Source organism: Oncorhynchus nerka, linkage group LG23 (genome assembly GCF_034236695.1).
Source record: "Oncorhynchus nerka isolate Pitt River linkage group LG23, Oner_Uvic_2.0, whole genome shotgun sequence".
Lineage (NCBI taxonomy): Eukaryota > Metazoa > Chordata > Actinopteri > Salmoniformes > Salmonidae > Oncorhynchus > Oncorhynchus nerka.
This window is the reverse complement of record NC_088418.1, coordinates 57,348,596-57,373,560: the sequence shown is the minus strand read 5'-3', so window position 1 is coordinate 57,373,560 and position 24,965 is coordinate 57,348,596. Positions and strand designations below refer to the sequence as shown.

At 42.9% G+C, this 24,965-nt stretch overlaps 3 protein-coding genes across 3 annotated transcripts in view; 2 read left to right on the top strand and 1 right to left on the bottom strand.

Moving 5' to 3' along the window:
• The window catches only part of LOC115118203 (semaphorin-3C-like), a 50,706-nt gene extending 42,485 nt beyond the window's left edge, over positions 1-8,221 (top strand). Inside the window, exons 13-18 of the mRNA XM_029646775.2 lie at positions 655-743; positions 1,400-1,441; positions 1,662-1,819; positions 3,459-3,526; positions 4,428-4,558; positions 5,685-8,221. Coding sequence (XP_029502635.1) covers positions 655-743; positions 1,400-1,441; positions 1,662-1,819; positions 3,459-3,526; positions 4,428-4,558; positions 5,685-6,119 — 923 coding nt within the window. The 3' untranslated portion in view covers positions 6,120-8,221. The remainder of the gene's footprint in view (positions 1-654; positions 744-1,399; positions 1,442-1,661; positions 1,820-3,458; positions 3,527-4,427; positions 4,559-5,684) is intronic.
• A 691-nt stretch (positions 8,222-8,912) lies between these two features.
• On the bottom strand, positions 8,913-18,290 carry cd36 (CD36 molecule (CD36 blood group)). Its single transcript, XM_029646776.2, has 12 exons — positions 18,044-18,290; positions 17,592-17,752; positions 17,102-17,249; positions 15,052-15,198; positions 13,985-14,076; positions 13,061-13,110; positions 12,776-12,845; positions 12,057-12,241; positions 11,282-11,400; positions 10,947-11,020; positions 10,794-10,848; positions 8,913-10,187 (listed from the first exon to the last, which is right to left on the bottom strand). Exons 1-12 carry the CDS (start codon positions 18,164-18,166, stop codon positions 10,017-10,019), a joined length of 1,395 nt encoding a protein of 464 aa, XP_029502636.1. The 5' UTR covers positions 18,167-18,290; the 3' UTR covers positions 8,913-10,016.
• Positions 18,291-22,340: 4,050 nt separating this feature from the next.
• LOC115118200 (guanine nucleotide-binding protein G(i) subunit alpha-1-like) overlaps positions 22,341-24,965 on the top strand; it is a 36,680-nt gene continuing 34,055 nt past the window's right edge. The window contains exon 1 of the mRNA XM_065008348.1: positions 22,341-22,810. Coding sequence (XP_064864420.1) covers positions 22,693-22,810 — 118 coding nt within the window. The 5' untranslated portion in view covers positions 22,341-22,692. The remainder of the gene's footprint in view (positions 22,811-24,965) is intronic.

Below are 24,965 nucleotides of genomic sequence, written 5' to 3'. Positions count from 1 at the left end.
ACCCACTTAATTCCATTATATTCTATATTGTAATAATCTACCTCTGCTCTTTAATGCCATAACACAGTCATTTCATAGGCAAATGATTACAGAGGGGATATGAACTCAAGATAAGTAGTCTGTCTCACTCTTCAGTGAATAGAACAATAACTGCACTATAATGAGCTGCAACAGAGACAAACAGACGTTTAGGAGGGCGATGCAGCCCACTGGGTGGAGGAAGAGGAGGAAGAGGAAGAGGAAAGGTCTGAGCAACACAGAGGGGAGTGTGGAGCTGGCTGTACGTCTTGCATCCCAGGGAGCCTCTCTCCTTTCTCTCACTCACAGCTGTTTATGTTTATCAGTCTTCCAATCCTCCAAGATTCCTGAACACATGCCAGTAATGTCAGACTGCAGGGCGGAGAGGTGGAGGCTTTGTTTCAGGAGATCTTGCTGTAACTCTCCTCTCTCCTCCCTCTGCTCGCGAACTGTCTCCATTCTGACATTTATATGGAACCGATAGATGCACACACACACTACATGTTCATGTCTTTAAATGTATTTCAATTGTAAAGTCTTTTGTCTAAAAAATCTAATCAAAGTGTGTGTGTGTGTGTGTGTGTGTGTGTGTGTGTGTGTGTGTGTGTGTGTGTGTGTGTGTGTGTGTGTCCTCAGACAAAGGGACAGTGCAAAAGGTCATCGCTCTCCCCACAAACCGCTCCCTGGACCAGGATTTGATACTGGAAGAGCTGGAAGTGTTTAAGGTCTGAATTATCTCTCTCAAACACAGACAGACAGTCATCAAAGGCAGACAGAATAGGAGCTCTTGGCTTCTTCACAAGGGGTTGCAGACTGTACTCCTAAGGGAGGGTCATTCAGGACCGTGATGACCCGGCCACTAGACCACCACACAAGACTGATGGGAAGCATACTGACATTAGAGGGCGATGCCAGTCACCCATACCAACCCTCACACGCTCTGTTTTATCTCAGCCTGATAAACAAAGCAAGTCATCCATGTGATCAAGGCCCAACCAAGCTAATCTCTCTCTGCACCTGGACTACACCGGTCTCCCAGTCTCCCACTAGTGTGGTTTCTTGTGTCATGGAGATCTCACATTGTGTTCCTACTAGTGCCTCGCGGTGGAAGGTTACATGGTAATCAATAGGATGCAAGATAACCTGAGTGTGTGATGAACGAGTGAGAGCGTTGATTAAAAGATCCCTCCACAGAATGTAAAGGACCAAATGAATTTCCTAAGATTCACGGTGTGCAACAAGGACTAGTTCAAACACACCTACAGTCTTATGTAATATGATAAGATAAGAAAGTTATTATGGTCCATTACTTTTATGACATAGGGTCACAACATTTGTTACATAATATTATTGACATTGTGGCATGTTTCTCTCTTCCCAGAACCAAGCTCCAGTGACAAACTTGAGAATATCTTCCAAAAAAGTAAGTATTTGCAAGCAGTGCTTAATGTATCTCCATATTGTTTCAAAATGCTTCTGATTAGCTCATTGCTATCGCCTAGTGCAATAGTTTATTTTCTGCATTAAAATTGTGACTCGGCCGGAAAGCCAGATAATAAGCTGTGATCTTAACTTAGTTAAGTCACGCTTCCACTTATTAAAACAAACAGTGTGGTTGACATTTGAACTGTTTGGCCTTGCAGCAACAGCTGTACGTAAGTTCAGAGCACGGCGTGTCCCAAGTGTCTCTGCACCGTTGCCATGCCTACGGCTCAGCCTGCGCTGACTGCTGCCTGGCCAGAGACCCCTACTGTGCCTGGGACGGCCTGAGCTGCTCCCGCTTCTACCCCACTGGCAAGAGGTACGGTACTACAGACTCTGGGTCAACATCAACAGTACAATACCAGCTGTGAGAAAGGAGCGCTCTGAAGCAAACCGAGCGGCACAATTAACATTTTACAGTGTTATTCCACTCTATGGTGCAGTCTGCTTTTACCCGTAAAACATTGGTGCTGAGGACCCAGGTTGTTAAGGGTTACAGTATAGGGCAACACTTCACATAGCTCAGGTGTTATTCATGGGGAATGAGTCATTATACAGCTCTTAGTAGTTTGTTTTGGTTTTCCCCAAAATACCAAAAGGTTTGAGCTAACGATACACTGATGTTACTGTAATTACATAGCTAGGTTATTCCACTGGCATAAGGCAATGTATTAGGCTGGTTATACAATATATCTGCAGGTCATAATGATAACATACACTATAGAAAACATCCATGACCGACTGACCTGGTGAATCCAGGTGAAAGCTATGATCCATTATTGATGTCACTTGTTAAATCCACTTCAATCAGTGTAGATGAAGGGGAGGAGACCGGTTCAAGAAGGATATTTAAGCCTTGAGGCAATTGAGACGTGGATTGTGTATGTGTGCGATTCAGAGGGTGAATGTGCAAGACAACATAATTAAGTGCCTTTGAACGGGGTATGGTAGTAAGTGTCAGGAGCACCGGTTTGTGTCAAAAGCGTCAACACAAATGGGGTTTTCACGCTCAACAGTTTCCTGTGTGTATAAATAATTGTCAAGCCTGCTCCCGCTCTCCCTCTCTGGCGCTCGAGGGCGCCAGGCTGCCCAGCACTACACACTCCTTTCCCTCATCGCGTGCATCAGTGATTCATTGGACTCACCTGGACTCAATCATCTGCTTTCATATCATCCCCTATATCTGTCTGTTCCCAGGTTGTTCCCTGCTTCAGCATTATTGTCGTCATGTCGTTTTGTTCCCCCTTTTCTGACGCTGTTCCTGTCCTGCTCCTCGTCTGTGCTTGATTAAACGTTCACTCTCCGTACCTGCTTCTCATCATCAGCGTCGGTTCTTACAAGAATGGTCCACCACCCAAAGGACATCCAGCTCAATATTAGGAAGGTGTTCATAATGTTTGGTATACACCATGTATTATTGAATTGATCCAACCATAGCCATAACACAGCTGTAGCACAGTGAGTGATACTGTTCTACTTTGAACAGTCCCCCCTCTGGTTTCCCTCCTCACCGGCTGTTCAGCTGCCATTGCAGTCACCCGCAGTTCAAGTTTAGCTTGGTTAGGGAACAGAGGCTCTGTCCCTTTACTCCTCAGAAAACCTGCTGGAAATGTGCCTGCTGTTTAAGCTCTCTCTCCCTGTAGCTGTTGGATGGGAAGCGACTGAACCATACAGTGGAATAACATTGTCAAATGTTCCTCACACCGCTGTGTCTGGCTCAGTGGTCCTTCCTCACTGTTGATATTATGGGATTTTAGAGATTTTCATAATGGGCTGGAGGGTTGGTATAAACGTGTTTCTAAGCTACTGGGCTTTGTGTTTGTGTAGGCAATTAAACTAGATATACAACATATTTGACAGGATTCAACGTTTATGCCATTTCACAGTACATAACATATATACACGGGACTGTATTGTGGCATTGGAAATATTTATGGATGGTTATGGTTTCTACACAGAAGGAGCAGAAGACAGGACATCATCCATGGCAACCCACTGACTCAGTGCAGAGGATTCAACCTGAAAGGTATGACAACATCCAGCCAACGTGCACCAAATGCCTGAGAAACCCACAGCTCTGTTGAATTGGCCAACAGAGGGCATTGGTATGCTAATCCATTTATCTGATTTCCTCGACTCATTTGCTCTGTGGCTGGTCTATCCCAGCTGTACTCATTTTACTCTAAAAGGGTCTAACATAGATTATGTTGGTTTATGGGTCATTTGAGTTCAGGCCCTTTCGTGGTTCAGCAGCAGGTGCATAGTGTTTTACTGTATTGTCCCCTTGAGACTGTGTGTGTGTGTGTGTGTGTGTGTGTGTGTGTGTGTGTGTGTGTGTGTGTGTGTGTGTGTGTGTGTGTGTGTGTGTGTGTGTGTGTGTGTGTGTGTGTGTGTGTGTGTGTGTGTGTGTGTGTGTGTGTGTAAGCAAACAGACTATACAGAGATGATTCACTCAATCAGCTGTCGGCAAGCAGTCTAACAAGGGGAGGCGCTACGGTCCCCATAGTGCTACATTCCAGTATAAGTCTGTGTAAATGAACATATGTCATGGGACTAAACCATATGGTCATCGGTGCTAATTAGTCTATACCCTGTCATCCATCCAGCATGGGGATGAGCTAGTTGGCTGGGACACATCAGATGACAATGCTGTCAGTTAAATGGATGCAATCTGACAAACAAGCATACTTGGGGGATAATCTTAACTTCAAAATTCTTTAGTACATTGAAGCCAATGGGAGACTACGTGAAAATTAGACTTCAGTGGAAGTTAGGATTCACCCCCTAGTGACTGGGAGGGTTTGGTTGTACTGCAGGTGTCACTAACCCTCAGGTCAACTTTTGACCCTGACTCTTGGGACCTACTTCATACAACTGTATGGTTTATGTCTCAGTGAGTTGATGTGTGTGAAACGCTCTTGTTTCAGCGTACAGGAACGCGGTGGAGATGACCCAGTATGGAGTGAAGAACAACACCACCTTCCTAGAGTGTCTTCCTAAGTCCCCTCAGGCCTCCGTCCGCTGGCTCATCCACAGAGACAACGACAGGAGGAAAGAGGTCAGACAACAACTTCGCGAGTCAAAGTTAATTGAGAAGTTGGGTTGAACCACAGAAATGGAATGATTCATTCTATGGGTTCAACGTCAGAGCTGGCTCAATTGGCTCAATTCCGACTCCAGTTTCTTGCAAATCAATGACTTTTTAAGCAAATATGGAATCCCATGACGTGAAGGAGGCTTGAGGGGGTATCGTTTTTCCTCAGTCAGTAACACACGGGACAGACTGAGTACAAAGGCTGTTGGTGGTCGATTACATTATCAAACACGTCGTTACAATCGAATGATTGTGTCGAATAATTGTGTCGAATGCCTTGATCTAGTTGGAACTAGAACAAAGCATTTGAACACAATCCTTAGATTGTGACGACGTGTTTGAAGTAATATCAGACCACTATCATGTCATGCCTCGGGGATGACGTTGTAAAGTATTTATTGGCTGTGTAACAAGATAATGAGTAGTGATATACTGTAGATCACATGTGATATGGGACCTAACTAATGAGTCTATTCTCAACGGGGGAAACATTTCACATTACTGACACCCTCTGAGACTTCCTGCTGCCCATCAGGCCATGAGAAATTATACGGGGCTGTGCAAAGAGAACCTGCTCTTATAAGGATTCACATCTTTTACAGATTTCACTGTTTGTAGCTCATGAATAATACTTATATCAGAGATTCTATGAGAATGAGTATTCCAGGTGAACTGTTTAAAGACGTCCTCCAGTGAAAAAAGCGATATCCCCAGTATTCATACAGTAAAGGACACACTAGAGGGTAAAAAAATGTTTGTTTTCAGACACAACTGCAAATTTCAAGGAGCAGGACATTAATGGCTGATGGGAAGTCGCGATGTCATGGGCCTCCCCCCTTGCTTGAGGAACAATAGAGAATAAAAGAGGAAAGCCCTCCACCTTCCTTGTGCTATGTCATGACATACCAGGACCACCTATTGAGATGTGCCTTACGTTAAGTAAATCCAGTGTTAAATGAGCTGAAAAGGAGACTGGAGTTGACTTGTCTTTGCTTGATTTACTTGACTATAGATCATGCTGTGGGATAATGTGTTATGCTATAGGACAATTAAGACCATTCTACTGACACCTCTCTTTCATCCCTTCCAGGTGAAGCTGGGTGACCGTGTGGTCGCCACTGACCACGGCCTGCTCATCCGCTCCGTCCAGCTGTCCGACCAGGGCCTGTACTATTGCCTGGCCACGGAGAACACCTTCAAGCGCACTGTGGCCAAGCTCCGCCTGCGTGTCCTGAGTGAGGCCATGGTGTCAGTGCTGACGGACAAGCAGCAGTCTCCCTGGGCCTGGGCCAGCACCCTGCACCCCAAGGCCCTGCTCTCAGCCTTCAGCCCTGCAGAGAGCCTGGCCGTACAGCAGTACTGTAAGGAGAGGAAGCAGCTCCAGAGCTTGCAAGGGGCCAGGCAGCAGAAGGGGCCGAGGGGAGGGCCTCCTCTCCGGGGAGACATGGCCAAGCTCAAGCCCCTGCTAGACCTCAGGAAGAGCCGCAACCGCAGAAACCACCTGGAACTGCCTGATGATGTCTGACTGGGGGAGACAAGGGGTTAACAGGGCTGTGGAGAGGGGGGGTATACATGAACACACACACCTGGCCACACACACACAACCCCCGAGCTCCCGCCCTGCCCAGAGGCAATGGACCTGAACTGAACGCTTCCCCAGCTCTAGCTACTATAGGTTTACAAGGAGGAAGTGGGACTCACCCTGCCTGGGGCTGTCTGTAGTCTTATATGCATGAGGTACACTGACCAGATGACTGTAATATACATACACACCTCACATCCTGTCACACTCGCCATTTAGACAGAGGTGTAAATCCTGACCCTGGATCAGGACACATAGAGATGTGTGGATTTAGGCATCGGGTTCAGGTGTCATAGGCTACATACACAGGATGACTTACTGCATTCACTGTTGCTCACGTAGTTGTATGATAATACTTGCCACACATGTATACTGTAGTCACGCTATACAGTAGGCAATGGTCTGATAGCAGTAATGTAGTATTTTGCAGTATAGACATTTACAGAATGGGGAACTTTATCAGGCAGCATGAAATGGCTTAATATGAATGGATGTCTGGTCCAAGGAGAACAAACCTGGGGTTACAGATGGTGAAGATTGTGATTTGAGCAGGGAAATCATTGGCGTATTATCATTGCATATCCAAGAGGGATGTTTTATAGGGAGCACCCTAGCTGTTTACACTCTGCTCTGCAACTGAACCTTGACTCATATTCATATCATATTCCTCCACATGAACACTGTTTACAACTACCACCTATTACACTTTCACATTTGACAAAACGACAGGGTTATCATCGAGATCAAAACAAATCCATCATTGTTTGACCCGTTTCTATGTTCACATTGTAGCTCTGTCTCTATGGAGGAACTCTATCCCTCCTAACACCAGATAAAATGGCAGCACTGTCTATACAAAGGGCATATTGTCCATAGTAAGTGGTCCCAATAAAAATATTCCAGCCTTGGAAATGAAAACATAGTGGCTAGGCCAAAGTACACCTCCAGCTCAGCTGCCACCCATATGGACAGTACTGTTACACTAGAACACGTAGCGCTGTGTGAGCAAAGAACCTTTGTTGGGAGGAATTCTGCACAATTTATAACAGTGAACCCGAAATGTTCACAATCCTTACTCAGTCATTTTCTAAACATCACGTTGAATAGGACAAAGGTCATGTAAAATGTTAGGTCACAGCATCCTTACATTCTGTCTTCTTTCCTGTATTTATTCACATTACGTGGAACATTTATGTTCTTAAATGGTACGGGACATTGTGCCATACTGCACAAGCATCTCTCCATGATCTCTTTGATAGTGTATGATGCTGTGTTGTCAGCACATAAGCATGTTCATGTATATAAAATCCATCTAAACTTTGTGGCTATTTGCAATACATCGCTGGATTGGTTTTATACTGAGGGAGTATAGCAGTGATGCACATCCTAGCTTTTGTATTCAGGTACATGTACACTCCTGATTTTGGGGTTTGCATTTTCTTGATCCATGATTTGATGAGATATATTTCATCTCCTTACCGAGTTTTAATGTCACGTACAGCAAGACAGACATGAACGATCAAAAATAACCATGATGACTATTTAACTTGAATATCATTCTAATCATTTTTGAACAATGCATTTAATTCACAGTTTGTGAGATGGTCAGATTGGTACACTCTGTTTATATAGTGTGAATAGCTCTTTCCTGTTTGTCTCAGAAGTATAGTCTGTGTAGATGTATTCATGGTTGTTATGTGTACAGCGTGTTTTTCATTCTATATTTTCATCATTATAACTTATGTCATTGTGTCCAGTTTTTGTGGATCTGCGCTTTTGAATGTGACCCTAGTGTATATAATTTAACATATTTCATCAGATATTCTCGACCGTATCTGCAAATCGTAGAGATACTATTTTCATTTTGACAAAATAACATAAATCTCTAGACTGACGACTCGTTTAAGTTTTGAGATCGATTCAAACTTTTAACAAAGAAGTGTCGCCATGGTGAATGTTCAATGTCATTTCCATGTCATCATAAAACTGGTGTAATTTCTATTTATTAATGTAATGACAGCCTGAATAAATGCATTTAGAAACTACTTTGAATTTCCTACATTTAGGCTGTAAGTAGTCAGAGATGAATCTGACAGGAGAAGAACAGCAGGATCATTCCAAGGAGCAGGAAGTCCCCATATTTCACTTATCTCTTCAGATGTGATACACTTTCACTGTTTACAGTCACACTTAGGAATTACATTGATTTATCGAATGTATGAAATTCATATGAGGTTGATGGCTCCTTAATTGGGGAGAACGGTCTCGTGGTAATGGCTGGAGCAGAATAGGTGGAATGGTATCAAACTCATCAAACACATGGTTTCCATGTGTCTGATGCCCTTTCATTGACTCCATTCCAGCCATTATTATAAGCCGTCCTCCCCACAGCAGCCTCCACATATGAAATTGTATGATGACTGAAAACAATCACATTACTGTTCTATTGGCTAGATATTTGCCATGTTCATGTGCTAGTCGGAACTCTGAAATTTCCATCTTGCTAACTGGTTGAACGCGGCACGTGTATAATAACTACAACCATTTAGCAAGTCGAAAATGTAAGTTTCCTAGTTCCGACTAGCACGTGAACACGGCATTAATACTGAGAATAAAGGTCAGGGGTCACTTCTGATGAATTATGGGTAGGAAGAAGCTGCCCATGCAAATGGGGTGGATATGGAAAACGGGTAAGAATTCTGGGAAACAATGTAATGAATCCAAGTGATAGCTGACTAGACTTACAATGTGATTTATTAGGTACCCACAAGTTTAAACATTTTACAAATTGGCCTACTTTCCTTCAGAATATTTCAATGAAGATATCAGTAGCTGTTGTTAGAACTAGCATTGAATATTGGTTAGTGTCCATTTGTAGATTCATACTCTGTATTTAATATTCATTTACAAACAGTCACACATCTTAGAAAATATGGCTTAGAAAGAAAATGGCTTCCTTACAGAGTGAACTGGTGCAGAGAAGGCGAGAGATGTCTCCTTCAATCTCACTTTCCACTGTTACTGTACTCTCTAGAGTAGACAGAAGTATCAAAGAGCCCCGGGAATTGGCAAATGGTCATTTAAAACCCCCTAAAAGTAAGAGAGGTTTCCTGCAGGGCAAAAACAGTGCTTTCTCACCAAACAAACCCGAGTGCCATGCAGAAACCACAGAATAATCATCCGTATAGGGGTGTTTTCACTCTCACTTTGATTTACGGGCCACATGAGGTGAAAGGGAAACTAAATAAATTGGCTTCAAATGTACAATAGAGCGGTTTGTTCCAGCAATGAGAGAACCTAAGCTGGTTACTTCCCATGGGGATGTGGGCCAGTTTTGCTAGACTCATGCCGTGTCATAACCCTACTTAAGACCCCTTGAGAAGCAGGGTATCATAAAATAACTTCACTTCCTCCCCATTCCTGCCTCCATTGATATTCATGGTTCAACTTCAGTGTGAGCCGAGATTAAGTTGAATACATTTGAATCAGCTTGATTTCTCTTTATTGGAGTCATGAATGTTTGCTACATTAATGGCATAGCAATTTCAACCTGCTGTATATTCTAGCTTTCAAGATCCCTGACCAAAATCTAGCAGGGAGGTGTGTGCAAATCAAATTACAACAACATGAAAGAACAATTTATAAGAATTTGTACAAAAAAAAGTACTTTCTAACTCACAATGTCTACAATATATCCTCGCTATGTAAAAGAGCAAGAATGTTCACATCGTAAATAACACTGAAATTAAGAACGTGCGTGATATTAAAAGTGACAAGTTACAGCACACTGATATCCTTGTACCCCCGCTGTTCCTCTGTTGTCCAGCAGCATTGTCCCTCTCACACAAGCTTGTTGTTGTTTCTGCTTACCAAACAATGTGCCACTGTGCAGAGTACGAAGGCTGCTGACCCTAAGCCTATCAGCGTGAACTGCACCGTCTCCAGCATGTCAACACGAGATAACAGCTCCTTCTTAAACCTGTCCGCTGTCTCGTCATCCAGGGATGCCGTCTGTGGAAACAGACCGTCGTTGAGGTATAGCATGTACAGAAACGAGAGGTTATATACTCAGGAAATACGTTGGAAATATGCAATAACAAAGGCAAGTTAAAGCTTTAGAAGTAAGACCTGGCAGCAGTAAGACTCACATCTCCCTCACCAGCGTTAAGCACCAGCTGTCAGAGCAGCTCACAGATCACTGCACCTGTACAGAGCCCATCTGTAAACAGCCCATCTATCTACCTACCTCATCCCCATACTGTATTTATTTATTTATCTTGTTCCTTTGCACCCCAGTATCTCTACTTGCACATTCATCTTCTGCACATCTACCATTCCAGTGTTTAATTGCTATACTGTAATTACTTCGCCACCATGGCCTATTTATTGCCTTAACTCCCTTATCTTACCTCATTTGCACTCACTGTATATAGACTTTTTGTTTTCTTTTGTTCTACTGTATTATTGACTATGTTTTGTTTATTCCATGTGTAACTCTGTGTTGTTGCATGTGTCGAATTGCTATGCTTTATCTTGGCCAGGTCGCAGTTGCAAATGAGCTTACCTGGTTAAATAAAGGTGAAATATATATATATTTTTGAAGCTCAAATTACTTACCTCGTTTAGCCAAACGATAGGGAGTATGGTGTAGTCCTTCACTTTCTTTAACACCCTGGAGAATATGTAATGAGAGAGAGATGTCCTTGGATGAGTGGCTGTACATACAATAGTAAAGTACGGGAAAATAATAGACCGAGATATTAAACCTACGTGATGATCTTGGAGGGGCCGTACATCATGTTCACCTGCAGTCTCTTAGCGAACCTCAGACTGAACCCTGTTGTCTGACAGAAACAAACACCAAACACATTTATTCCCACAGCAGTTAGGCCTACTGTACAGTACACGCCAGCAACAGACAATCAGGATATGTCAAAATCTAAATAGATGCGAGAGCAAAAGGATGTCGCTTATTGAGAGAACAGCACAAGATGTGGCCTAAGACTTTTTGGGGAGCGTTTTCACAGATGACTGCATAGTTGGGAAGGTCCTTTGACATATCCTAGAGGTCAGAGGTGAAAGGTGAATGGACGCAGGGCTCTCACCGGTTCCACATCCAGGAACGTGACGTGATGCTCCTCACTAGGACCAAGGCCCTCCACATCTTCAACCAGGTATGGACTACCATGCAGGAAGTGAGGCAGGGAGATGTAGACTGGTTGTCCTGGTTGAGAATATCAAAGATGGACATGTTGATCACCTGTTACTGTACACAGTACATGCATACAGTATCAAATCAAATGTATTTATATAGCCCTTCTTACATCAGCTGATATCTCAAAGTGCTGTACAGAAACCCAGCCTAAAACCCCAAACAGCAAGCAATGCAGGTGTAGAAGCACGGTGGCTAGGAAAAACTCCCTAGAAAGACCAAAACCTAGGAAGAAACCAAGTGAGGAACCAGGCTCTGAGGGGTGGCCAGTCCTCTTCGGGCTGTGCCGGGTGGAGATTATAACAGAACATGGCCAAGATGTTCAAATGTTCATAAATGACCAGCATGGTCAAATAATAATAATCACAGTAGTTGTCGAGGATGCAACAAGTCTGTGTAGAACCCACAATTTTCCCTGACCAGGAAAAACTCTGGGACCTGCTTGTAGTCCAATGGAACTGCAGTAAATGCTAGTTGCTATTAACCCTTTATTGCTCCTGTAAGTCTCTCTGGATAAGAGCGTCTGCTAACATGACAAAAATATGAATTTATTAGACTTCTGTGCCATTCATACTGTGCTAATAGATCATTAGATCATAATATGATTTTTATCTGCTGATGTCCAGCAGTGCAGGAACCAGTTAGTGACTGTTGTCCGTGTCCCTCACCACGAGAGGAGCTGATGTCCAGGACTCCGGCCAATGTGCAGTTCTTAGTGACCACGAAGTCCGTGCAGAAGCACTGGTTGTCTGGGTTGACTGCAGGGGAGGCTAGGGTGAGCGGGGGCAGTTTGAACCGGTACACCTCGATCCCCTTCAGGTCCAGGCTCCTCTCATACTCAGCTGACACAGACCTGAAGACATTGAAGAACAGTGCTTTTAGGAGACAAGGCTCTTTGTTTTTGCTGGGGCCTGACCTCTTGTGGTCATGATTAGAAAGGCATCCTCAAAAGTGAGGATGGGGATAAAAGATCAGGGTCCTAATGTATGTATAAAGCTCCTCAGAGTAGGAGTGCTGATTGAGGATCAGTTCAGCCTTTTAGATGAATGAATACGATTGCATGGAGGGGGGATCCTAGATCAGCACTACTCTGAGATGCTCATTGCATATGGCCCCAGATCTGACTACAGTGTCTGTGAATATTAGGCCAATGGACATAGTGAAGAGTTCCCTCCAGACTTTAAGGGGTGTGATAAACAAGTAGTACATTTCTATTGGCTGTATGACGGCAGTGAACAGGATTAAAGCTGATAGAAATTGGGGCCACTGCAAAACCTAAATCAGTTATCATCTCCACTTGTCTTTGTTCACCATAACACCACAGTCTACATGAGATCTGAACATTACTATCCACCCCAATAGGTAAATGAAGAACAGATCACTCCACCTGCTGATGTCAGGGGAGAAGAAGTACAGAAGCTTCTTCTTGTCCAGGAAGGGAGAGAATGACGAGCCATCTGATGAAAATAGTCAGAACAAAGGTAAATAACATAGAATTGAATATATTAACCATGGGAGTATAAGATGACTTAATAACGATTCTACAGTGTTCTTAATTCATTTCTTACACATTTGAAATGTTTTGGTTGTGTGATGATAGAGTAAAATGTCATTCAACAAGACAGGGATACAATGCAAGTTGTCTGCTGCCTGGGTGTTTGGGTGACTGTACCTGTGCCGTTGATCATGTCGCAGTATGTGTTGTTCCAGAAAGACACCTTCCTATTAGAGAGAAATGGACTCATCAGTAAAACCATCAGTTATTGGGTAATAGGACCCAGACAAAAACGACTTACATTCAGGGGCGGACTGCGACAATAAATTGGCCCTGGCATTTCAAACACACCAGCCTATTGTTTTCCCCTTGAGGCCCCCACACCAGCCTATTGTTTTCCCCTTGAGGCCCCCACACCAGCCTATTGTTTTCCACTTGAGGCCCCCACACAGGCCTATTGTTTCCCCCTTGAGGCCCCCACACAGGCCTATTTTGTTTCTTTGAGGCCCCCATTATTAGCCAGATAATTATTTGGGGCAACAAAAAAACTAGTTAGACAAGCCCACTGGGCTACAAATGGACCAGCCCATCTGGCATTTGCCCAAAATACCAGATAGCCAGTCCGCGCCTGCCTACAATCACCAAAGACCTGTGGTTTTACGTGGTTTGCAAGGAGAATTCTACAGATGATGCTGCAAATCCATGATGTCATTAGACTGAATTGACAATATGGACCCTACGGTAACGGTAACAGACTCAGATGTTACACTTTAAAATGTACGCCAAACAAAAAGCATTGATTTCAAAGTTTAATAACCAACTCAGTGCACAAGGACTACTTTGAACAATTTACTAGAACTGTGCAGATGCAAATTTTTTCTAACAGAATTACGGTATATTTATTTTGTATTTTGTTTATTGATATTACAGTAGGTGAAGTGGATTTACATCCGGTAACAGAAAAACGGTAAGAGAATTACATCATGGGTCCCTGTTATGATATGGGGGGAAGGTTAGCGTGCACTCATTGCACTATTTGGATTCAACCCTCACAACAACTCTCCATCAACTTCAGTGTGTGGAGGCTCAAGATAGACTCACTTTTCCCCCTGCCAGCTGTCAATGATAGACACTTTAGAGATGTCATCCTTGCCTGTGAAGACACTGTATGGCCCATCATAGGTGCCGTTGTACTGAGGAAAGAGCACATCACACCATACTACAGTTAGGTAGCTACACAACATTACATTTCATTAAGTTATTCTTACATTTTCAGTGAATGTCTACCTATATCATCTAAATTGGTAATTATTTTAAAATAATGTACATATAAAACTAAATAAAGGATTTGTATTATTCTATATAGGGAAGGTGTGTGAAAATAAAGGATTTGTATTATTCTATATAGGGAAGGTGTATGAAAATAAAGGATTTGAAGGTGTGTGAAAATAAAGGATTTGTATTATTCTATATAGGGAAGGTGTGTGAAAATAAAGGATTTGTATTATTCTATATAGGGAAGGTGTGTGAAAATAAAGGATTTGTATTATTCTATATAGGGAAGGTGTATGAAAATAAAGGATTTGTATTATTCTATATAGGGAAGGTGTGTGAAAATAAAGGATTTGTATTATTCTATATAGGGAAGGTGTGTGAAAATAAAGGATGTGTATTATTCTATATAGGGAAGGTGTATTATTCTATGTGTGAATATAAAGGATAAAGGATGTATTATTCTATATAGGGAAGGTGTGTGAAAATAAAGGATGTGTATTATTCTATATAGGGAAGGTGTGTGAAAATAAAGGATGTGTATTATTCTATATAGGGAAGGTGTGTGAAAATAAAGGATGTGTATTATTCTATATAGGGAAGGTGTGTGAAAATAAAGTGGAAAATAAAGGTGTGTATTATTCTATAAGGGAAGGTGTGTGAAAATAAAGGATGTGTATTATTCTATATAGGGAAGGTGTGTGAAAATAAAGGATGTGTATTATTCTATATAGGGAAGGTGTGTGAAAATAAAGGATGTGTATTATTCTATATAGGGAAGGTGTATGAAAATAAAGGATGTGTATTATTCTATATAGGGAAGGTGTATGAAAATAAAGGATTTGTAGTATTCTATATAGGGAAGGTGTATGAAACTGATATGCTGGTGAGCTTACAGGAAAAAAGAGGCCCAGTGTCCCTTTCAGAATGGGGTCTTTGTAACCCCAGAGTATTTCCCTAACTGTCCGTCGCTGGAAGAGGGAGACATTGTTTAACTTCATTGCAGCTTCCAGTACCCATGGGGGAAACAACTTGTACCCACCCTGAAAGGAAGGAGAAGAAAAATTAAGTCGCATTTCCATTATTCAAAACGAGTACATTACATAATGTCAGCACACATGCATATTACTGCTTCCCTGGCTCATAGCTAGAAGATTACAACAGCAACGTTTTATGACTGATAAGGTGACGTGCAAGAGAGGGCTGTGTCCTACAAACGGTTGTATTCATTGCCTCTAACCTTATAGATCCTTGAACATATAGAATACAAAAGTCCCAATTTGTTATCTACAGTGCCTCCCGGAAAGGAGTCAGACCATCTCTGCCATACTCCCCCAATCAAGTCCAGCATCCCGGAGTGGCCTCTTCACTGTTGACGTAGAGACTGGTGTTTTGTGGGTACTATTTAAGGAAGCTGCCAGTAGAGGACTTGTGAGGCGTCTGTTCCTCAAACTAGACACTCTAATGTACTTGTCCCTCTTGCTCAGTTGTGCACTGGGGCCTCCCACTCCTCTTTCTATTCTGGTTAGAGCCAGTTTGCGCTGTTCTGTGAAGGGAGCAGTACACAGCGTTGTACGAGATCTTCAGTTTCTTGGCAATTTATCGCATGGCATAGCCTTCATTTCTCAGAACAAGAATAGACTGACGAGTTTCAGAAGAAAGGTTTTTATTTCTGGCCATTTTGAGCCTATAATCGAACCCGCAAATGTTGATGCTCCAGATACTCAACTAGTCTAAAGAAGGCCAGATGTATTGCTTCTTTAATCAGGACAACAGTTTTCTGCTGTGGTAACATATTTGCAAAAGGGTTTTCTAATGATCAATTAGCCTTTGAAAATGATAAACTTGGGCCTCCCGGGTGGCGCAGTGGTCTAAGGCACGGCATTGCAGTGCTAGCTGTGCCACCAGAGATTCTGGGTTAGATCCCAGGCTCTGTCGCAGCCGTCCGGGTTAGGGAGGGTTTAGCCGGCATATCCTTGTCTCATCGCGCACTAGCGACTCCTGTGGCGGGCCGGGCGCAGTGCATGCTGACCAGGTGTTTCCTCCTACACATTGGTGCGGCTGGCTTCCGGTTTGGATGTGTATTGTGTCAAGAAGCAGTGCGGCTTGGTTGGGTTGTGTTTCGGAGGATGCATGGCTCTTGACCTTCACCTCTCCTGAGTCCGTACGGGAGTTGCAGCAATGAGACAAGACTGTAACTACCAATTGGATACATGTTTTAAAAAATGATCAACTTCGATTAGCTAACACAACGTGCCATTGGAACAGAAGTGATAGTTGCTGATAATGGGCCTCTGTATGCCTGTGTAGAAATTTCATTTAAAAAATCTGCTGTTTCCAGCTACAATAGTCATTTACAACATTAACCATCAAATTTCTGATCAATTTGATGTTATTTTAATGGACAAAGAAAAAGTGTTTTTCCTTTCAAAAACAGACATATCAAAGTGACCCCAAACTTTTGAACGGTAGTGCATGTAAATGTGATATTTCAATTTCTAAAAGGCTGTTTTTGCTTTGTCATTATGGGGTATTGTGTGTAGATTGATGAGGGGAAAACGATTGAATCCATATTAGAATAATATGTAACAAAGTAAAGTAACAAAAGTAACAAAATGTGGAAAAAGTCAAGGGGTCTGAATGATTTGTGAAGGCATTGTACATGTTCACTTCAAACCAAACATTCACAATAACACTGGAGTGTTGTGAGACCACCACAGCCAGACTCACAACTAAATAAATGGTGGTTTGTAAAAACAGTGAAAGCTAGGGCCCCATAAAATGTTGTGCCCGTACAATCCAGACACCTGGTTCCCTTCAACCCCAGCTCTCCTTATTGTCCTTTTTCTCTACTCCAGGAAAGTAACCTCTGCCAGAGGTGGAATACACAACATCCACTCAGACAGGTAGAGAGCCATCACAAGGTATGAGCTGTCACCCACTTACAGCCACAGCTAGGTTGAGGGAGGTGACACTGTCCTCCTCAGACCCCACAGACATGGAGGGCTCAAATATGGCCCCCGCAGGGAGCAGGAAGGAGATGGTGTAGTCCTCTGGGTTGGCCGTGATGTTCTCTTTGGGCAGGTACCGCGTCCTGATGGTTAGAGCGAGACACACGAAAGAGTGTCACCCACCCTTTCGTCTCCTGCTTTCTCACCCAGTGACTTTTAATCTCTCGTACATTATATCATATTAAATTGGATCCTAGATTAGATGTATTAAACTATAGGTGTTTTCTCTTCATCTATATTAATTGTAGATATGAAAGAGCAATTTATCATTCAAAGTCATCCAATTCTATTTAGAATACAAAGTGATGAACACCATAGGTTTTCTTCCTCTATACAGCATTGAAATCACCTAACAGAGATGATGCACATCGTATATACATCATTTTGTTGATCTTTTAGAGGCATCTGAGTGAGTAGGGACCTACTTGTATGTGTAGGGCCCTTTCTCCACCAATTTGGGCTTTGACCCATTCTCCACCACGTCCTGTGGGTTCTGCACGTCAAAGAGCCAGAACTGTCTGTACACAGGTGCGTCTGCAGACACCCAGTTGTCCCAGGCTGTGGTTCCAGGCTCGATGACCGATTCCTGCATTCACCAGACAGACATTAACTCTTTCTACACAGTGCCCTGGTTTTAAGTAAAGCAGCACTCATTTATTTAAGTTATGACCAAAGTGGCTGTCAACATTTTAGATGCATTTGGAAAATATGACTTGGGACATAGCAATGTAAGAGATTGAACAAATGAAGATGTTTCTTTCACTTACTATTTAGAATCTACTCTCATGTCCCTTTCTTGCTAGCAGCAAACCCCTTTTCTCGAAATGGACCTCTAAGAAATCCGCAATGGTTACAGCTCTAGCCAGCTGACACTCACCTTTGTAACAGTCTCACGGATGATATTGTTCCCCACGGGGATAAGGATTATACCTAATATGGCCACTGCAATTCCAGCCCCAATTCCAGCCTTTAGCCCACACAGCTTGTTCCAGCAACCCATGGTGGTGTGTGTTTCTGTCTGTGGTGTATGTAGGTCCCAGCAGCAGCCGTGCCAGTGGAGAGACCGAGAGACTGAGACTGAAGGACAAGGACAGACAGATGTAGCTGGTCCTAAACCAGGCCACCTACTGATAAGAGGTATATAATAATGTTGGGGGTTGAAGGTTGGGTGATGATGACTCCTGACCTACAGATATCACTACACTATATGACAGCTGATTAGAGCTCTGCTTAACTGAGGAGGAGTCAAGAAGGAAGGAGATGCTCTGAGAGGAACTGTGATTTCTGTACCTATAAATACAGACAGGTCTCTGTATATCATGTTAACTGGATATTCTATTCTAATGTTATTTCCTGGTGGGATGTGGGTTGCTTTATAGTCTCCCCCTGCTTAGAGGAAGAGATGAGATGGTCACTGTTGGAGGTGGGTCGGAGGAGACAAATTGGGTACTTTTCAGAGAATATATCCACAACTGTATGTTTTCAATGGAATTTGCAGAGCTTTATTAATTTATTATGCTGATAACGAAGAAGGAGAAGCTTAATCTTGATTATATGATTATGGCAAACCATTTTTATGACAGCCATAAATTTGAGTGATATTGGAGTTATCTTCTCCCTCGGTTCTGGTCAAATGTCAGGTCATTCAGTATGTGGGAGATTCTGTGTCACAAATATGCCCCCTGTTGTTGCAAATACAGACCTACAACTTTTGTTGAACAGGTGTATTTATTATTGCAGTACCATACTGACATGCGTTTTTCAGGTGTTGTTATCTTAGAGTTAATAGGTTCCTCCTCCTCCCTCCAGGTGACCCTCTGTCCCACATCCATATGTCTACTTTACTAAACACCTTGACCCAGAGGAAGCTGGTGGGAGGACATATAGGAGGATGGGCTCATTGTAATGGCTTCCATATGTTTGATACTGTTCCATATATTCCATTCCAGCCATTACAATTAGTCCATCCTCCTATGACGCCTCCCACCAGCCTCCTCTGCCCTCCTGACCTGCCACACCCTGCTCTTCCCCTTTACGGGCACCAGGTAGCCTAGTGGTTAAGTGAGTTGGGCCAGTAACCAAAAGGTTTCTGGTTTGAATCCATGAGCTGACTAAATTCAAAATCTGTTGATGTACCCTTGAGTAAGGCACTAAACCCTAATTGCTCCTGTAAGTCACTCTGTATAAGAGCGTCTGCTAAATTGTACATCTTTATTTAAATGCATTTAATTCACAGGGGGGCATCAAACTCCACCTGAAGAATCCCTAAAACAGGTGCACAAACCAGGGCCAAACATAAATAAAGCTTATGTGTGATTCCTTGTTCAAAGACCAAAGAGCATGTGCATTCAACATAATAAACTGCTATCTGAAAGAGGCTGGTCAAACAAATGTAAATTGTCAACAACAACAAAACTAATGTCAGTAAAATTTTGGTTGAAATGACTGTCTTTCACACATTAAGATACTTCAGAATGACACCATCACCACAACAGCCAACCACAGCTATGTAGTTATTACACTACAGGTCCACCTGTTGGATCCTTCGTCTACAGAGCTTGGCTTCCTTTTTGTGACTCCTATCTTTGGCTGGAAAAATGTCTGAGTGTTTTTTTGACTTGGCGGTGATCTAACAGTATTCACACCTGTGTTGGAGTTGGCTTGATCTCCAGCCGTAACCTGTTGAGCTATCGAAGAACTCAGGGGTTCAGAGCTTCAAATGAGTATTCATCACTATGTTCTCTTCACTTGTATTCTCCACCAGATGGCCACCAGCATGATCCTGTGCAGTTTAAATGAGAGGCCACTGAAGGCTCCAGTGTATTAGTAAGTGAAAAGGATCCTGTTCATGGCCAAGTTTCATTTTTTAAATTGATATCACTGTAACATATGCTTCCAACTCACACCCTCAAACACGTAGATCCCCTGAATGCAGCTCACTTTCCAGCTCACACTCTCAAACATCTAGATCCCCTGAACACAGCTCACGCTCCAGATACCAATCACCTGAATTCTAATCACCTGTTCACTCACCTGTATGTCATTATCACACACTATTTAGTTCAGTTCTTTGCAACCCATCGCTGTGAGGGATTGTTTGATTTGTGACACGTCTTTCAGAGTGCTGTTTTTTTTGTTGCAATAAACACCTGTGTCACGTTCTGACCTTTATTTCCATTGTTTTGTCTTTATTTAGTATGGACCACACGGTACTGTTTCGGTTTTCGTTTTGTTCACATTGTTTTGTATTTCAGTGTTCAGGTCGTTTTTAATAAATCATCATGAACACCCCGATCCTTCTCGCTACTCCTCCTCAGAAGAGGAGGAAGAATGACGTTACAACCTGCTGCGCTTAAAACCAGCTCTCTGTCTCCCCTCGTGTTCATTACAATCACAAGATTTTTTACTTTGGATCTTGCTGAGGACTTAAGCATATTCTGTTGGTTAGCTTACTGCTTGGGGTCGAGTGTTGGTTTGTGAAGATGACCCCCTACTGTAGGAAGTAGGTTAGAATGTTCATTCACAGCATCACAACTCAGGTGAAGGACACTATAGCTAAATAGACTGTTGCCCAGGTTAGAGGTTACAGGAGCAGCCTATATAGTCACTGTCCAAGTCGCTTTGTAAGTCGCTCTGGATAAGAGCGTCTGCTAAATGACTTAAATTAAATGTAAATGTCCAGCAGATTTCAGCTCCTGTTTCACCATCCTCTCAATGTCCATGCCCACATCTGGGTCCTCAATGGTAGGAGTGATCTGTGGAGACAGAGGCTTCCACAGCAGCCTTTTATATATATTAAATCAGTTTAAATTGAATTATATTTGATATGATCCTCAAACTTTTATCCAATTTGTTTGTATGAATTCAATTTATCCAACAACTGGCTCACCAGAAAACTGAATTGGCAGCTGTACATGAATCTTACTGAATAATTCCACCTTTGTTGTCCTGAAACAACCATTATTAATTTCTATGCAACCATCCCTCAAAGTGTGCCTGAATGTCTCACTTTTTAAAAATATGATTCAATGGGCATGTTGAATTCATCCTAAATGTAGTGTAGGTGAATGGCTGGTGAAGGGAGTTACAGTATGGCTTCCCGTTGACGAGGTTGGCACGGGGATCTTCCCAGAGCTGGTCTTGGGGAGTCGTCTGACAATCAGCACCTTCCTGAAAGCAGCCACTGGTTCGATGGTCTCTCTGGCCAGACTCACCATCTCCTTCACATCTTCCTAGCTTTTCTGTAAGACAGACAGACAGACCACAGGTGGAGAACCACCTCCAACTGTGCATGGATATTCGAGAACGAAGAAAGTATCACCCAGAACAGATTAGTTTAAAAATGGGTCCTGTGGCTTTCCATTAGCCAAGCTGTAATGCTGTTTGGAGCTGTCTCATACCACATTACAATTCGGTATCTACCTCTTCTACTCTCCTCAGCACCTGGCCTGTATCTGTGGTCACAAAGGGAAATCTGTTTATAGGAAACCATTATTTTGCATGTCCTCCTAAACATCCCCATTTGAAAGTAAAATGTTATGTAAAAGGCATGCTGGAAATGTTCCCGGCATGCCTGGCTGGAAAGAAATGGAATGGTATCAAACGTGTATTACACTCACTCCATTCCCGCCGTTGTTATGAGTCATCCTCCCCTCAGCAGTCTCCTGTGATGCAGACTATTCATATGGTATCTCTATCAGAAGGTGGAGATGGGGTCTGTCCATGGAGATGTCTTTTCTCTATTAAACCACCAGGTGGCAGAAATACAACTACAACTCAGGTGTTGCATACCCTTTTGATGTTGTTTTATTCTGGGAATTAAAAACGTTTTAATTCATTATATTTGTACTGTAACCCTAATGGCTTGATGATGAACATATATTATAACACCCTAGTAGCCTAATAATAACCGTATGCTATATCTCCTGAGGTCTCTCTTGGGGGTGAATAGCGTGTTTGCCTTGGTTTAGCTATATCTGTGTCAGAAATGGGATGGCCCCAGTGTACCCTATAATATTTTATACACAGAAAAGAAAACAGTAAAGTACAGCACATTGTTTTCTCAGGGGATATCAAGTGTCACTTACAGTATTAGGCCAAAGACCACAATATATTGACTCAAGGTCAGTCTGGTATTTTGACAGAGAAAAAAAACAGGAAGTATTCGTGTAGCCAGCTGGTGGTAATTGTAGTTGAATGAGCAGAGCTCACTGTGGCAGTGACGGACGGACGCCCTGAGACAGAGAAATTCGCGGTGGAACTGTTTTCAATTAAAACTATTTATTCCACGACGAGAGAAATAGCTTACACTGACTGAAAGTATAGGAATATAGTGGACTGGAGAAGCACACTCCTGGTCCTTTAAAAAAATATTTAATAAAAGTGTAAATCCAAGCGACCCGATAGCTTTCACACAAGGGCGTGTGTGGGTCTCGGGAGCACTGGGTCGCTTTTTATCCCTTGCATGTTGTTACTGTATATATTTGATATTTTTGCATCACTTGGGTCGGGAGGATTTGCTTGAGGATGGGGTGTACCCTGAGCACGGACGATAAAGCGGCGGTGGAGCGCAGTAAAATGATCGACAGGAATCTGCGGGACGACGGGGAGAAAGCCGCAAGAGAGGTCAAGCTACTGCTCCTCGGTAAGGGAAGTGGTTGTCCTTGCTTCGTCCCGCAACGTGATACATTGTGGGACGAAACAATGGTTATCCGTGAACTTCAATGACTGCAATATTATATGCGATTGCGACATTGTAACTAAATGTCAAACGCACTATTTACAGTGATATACAATTGGTCTGCATACATATAATGGCAACAATTTGAATTGAGAATTATTGCACGATTTCATACAATTCCGCATAGCAGACAAGTTGTCGTCATCAAATTTAAAACACTCAACTTTTGCATAGACTACCTTGAAATCACAAAGCACATTGGCTACAGTGGATTGCCTAATTAACAAAAGTTGAAGAATCATTTCCGATTTAGCATATAGGCAGAACAAAGGTTGTTGTCCACGCTGGCTCATCAGTTCCAGCCTTCGGTGTGTCACCACCCATGCAGGCAGTTGCAACAAAGTACCCCTTTTGTTACGCTTATCCAGCAAAACAAATGGTTTCTATGGGCCATATGCATTGGCTTAATCCTCCCAGTATTTGACACCTTGTCTCCTGTCAGCAGCATTGTGTTTGAATGCCAAGTCCAGCTGAGTGCATATGATGTTATCAATTTGGTAATTGGCCCAGAAACTGTTGGAATAAAGAATTGCAAGTGCTATACTACTATGTTCAAAACATTTTTGTTTGAGACTTAATCACTTTTTTTGCTACTTCAGGCATATATGTAGGCTGTTTATGATTCCACCATTGCTTAGATAAAGAGGTCTAAATTAAACTTGAGGTTCTTTCTTACCGCTACCCTCATTGGTTGGTGGAATAGTGGATGGACTTATCCCTGAGCGTAGCCTACTGCACAATGTGTTTTACCTAAAATCAATTAAAACCGTGGACATTCCATTGACAAACAAACGAGCCCATTCCCTGGACAGAAACTAGTGATTGTTTTTGAAATACTGCTCTACCATCCACTCCATTGGGGAAGAGAGCTCTAGAGTTGACACGCATGTCATATAATATTTTCATGTTGAATATGGGTCACAAGGACTGGATGTGTCTTCTCTATTAATACGGGTATTCTTCACTGATGTCATGAGCAAGAACGGCTGTCCTGAAATGCCTGTACAACTGTAGGCCTGTCTGTATAACTGTAGGCCTGTCTGTATAACTGTAGACCTGTCTGTATAACTGTAGGCCTGTCTGTATAACTGTAGGCCTGTCTGTATAACTGTAGGCCTTTCTGTATAACCGTAGGCCTGTCTGTATAACCGTAGGCCTGTCTGTATAACCGTAGGCCTGTCTGTATAACCGTAGGCCTGTCAGTATAACCGTAGGCCTGTCAGTATAACCGTAGGCCTGTCAGTATAACCGTAGGCCTGTCAGTATAACCGTAGGCCTGTCAGTATAACCGTAGGCCTGTCAGTATAACCGTAGGCCTGTCAGTATAACCGTAGGCCTGTCAGGCCTGTCTGTATAACCGTAGGCCTGTCAGTATAAGGCCCTGAAGGCCTGTCTGTATAACCGTAGGCCTGTCAGTATAACCGTAGGCCTGTCTGTATAACCGTAGGCCCTGTCTGTATAACCGTAGGCCCTAACCGTAGGCCTGTATAACCGTAGGCCTGTCTGTATAACCGTAGGCCTGTCTGTATAACCGTAGGCCTGTCTGTATAACCGTAGGCCTGTCTGTATAACCGTAGGCCTGTTTGTATAACCGTAGGCCTGTCAGTATAACCGTAGGCCTGTCTGTATAACCGTAGGCCTGTCTGTATAACCGTAGGCCTGTCTGTATAACCGTAGGCCTGTCTGTATAACCGTAGGCCTGTCTGTATAACCGTAGGCCTGTCTGTATAACCGTAGGCCTGTCTGTATAACCGTAGGCCTGTCAGTATAACCGTAGGCCTGTCAGTATAACCGTAGGCCTGTCAGTATAACCGTAGGCCTGTCTGTATAACCGTAGGCCTGTCTGTATAACCGTAGGCCTGTCAGTGCTATGAAAGCTTTTGGCGAGGACATTGTCCCTGTTCTGTTTTTCTGCTATTTTCTTCTGGTTTTACATGTTGATATTGACCATTTATAAACTGGGTGGTTAGACCACTGAATGCTGATTGGCTGACCACGGGTATGACGAAACATTTATTTTTACTGTTCTAATTACGTTGGAAATCAGTTTATAATAGCA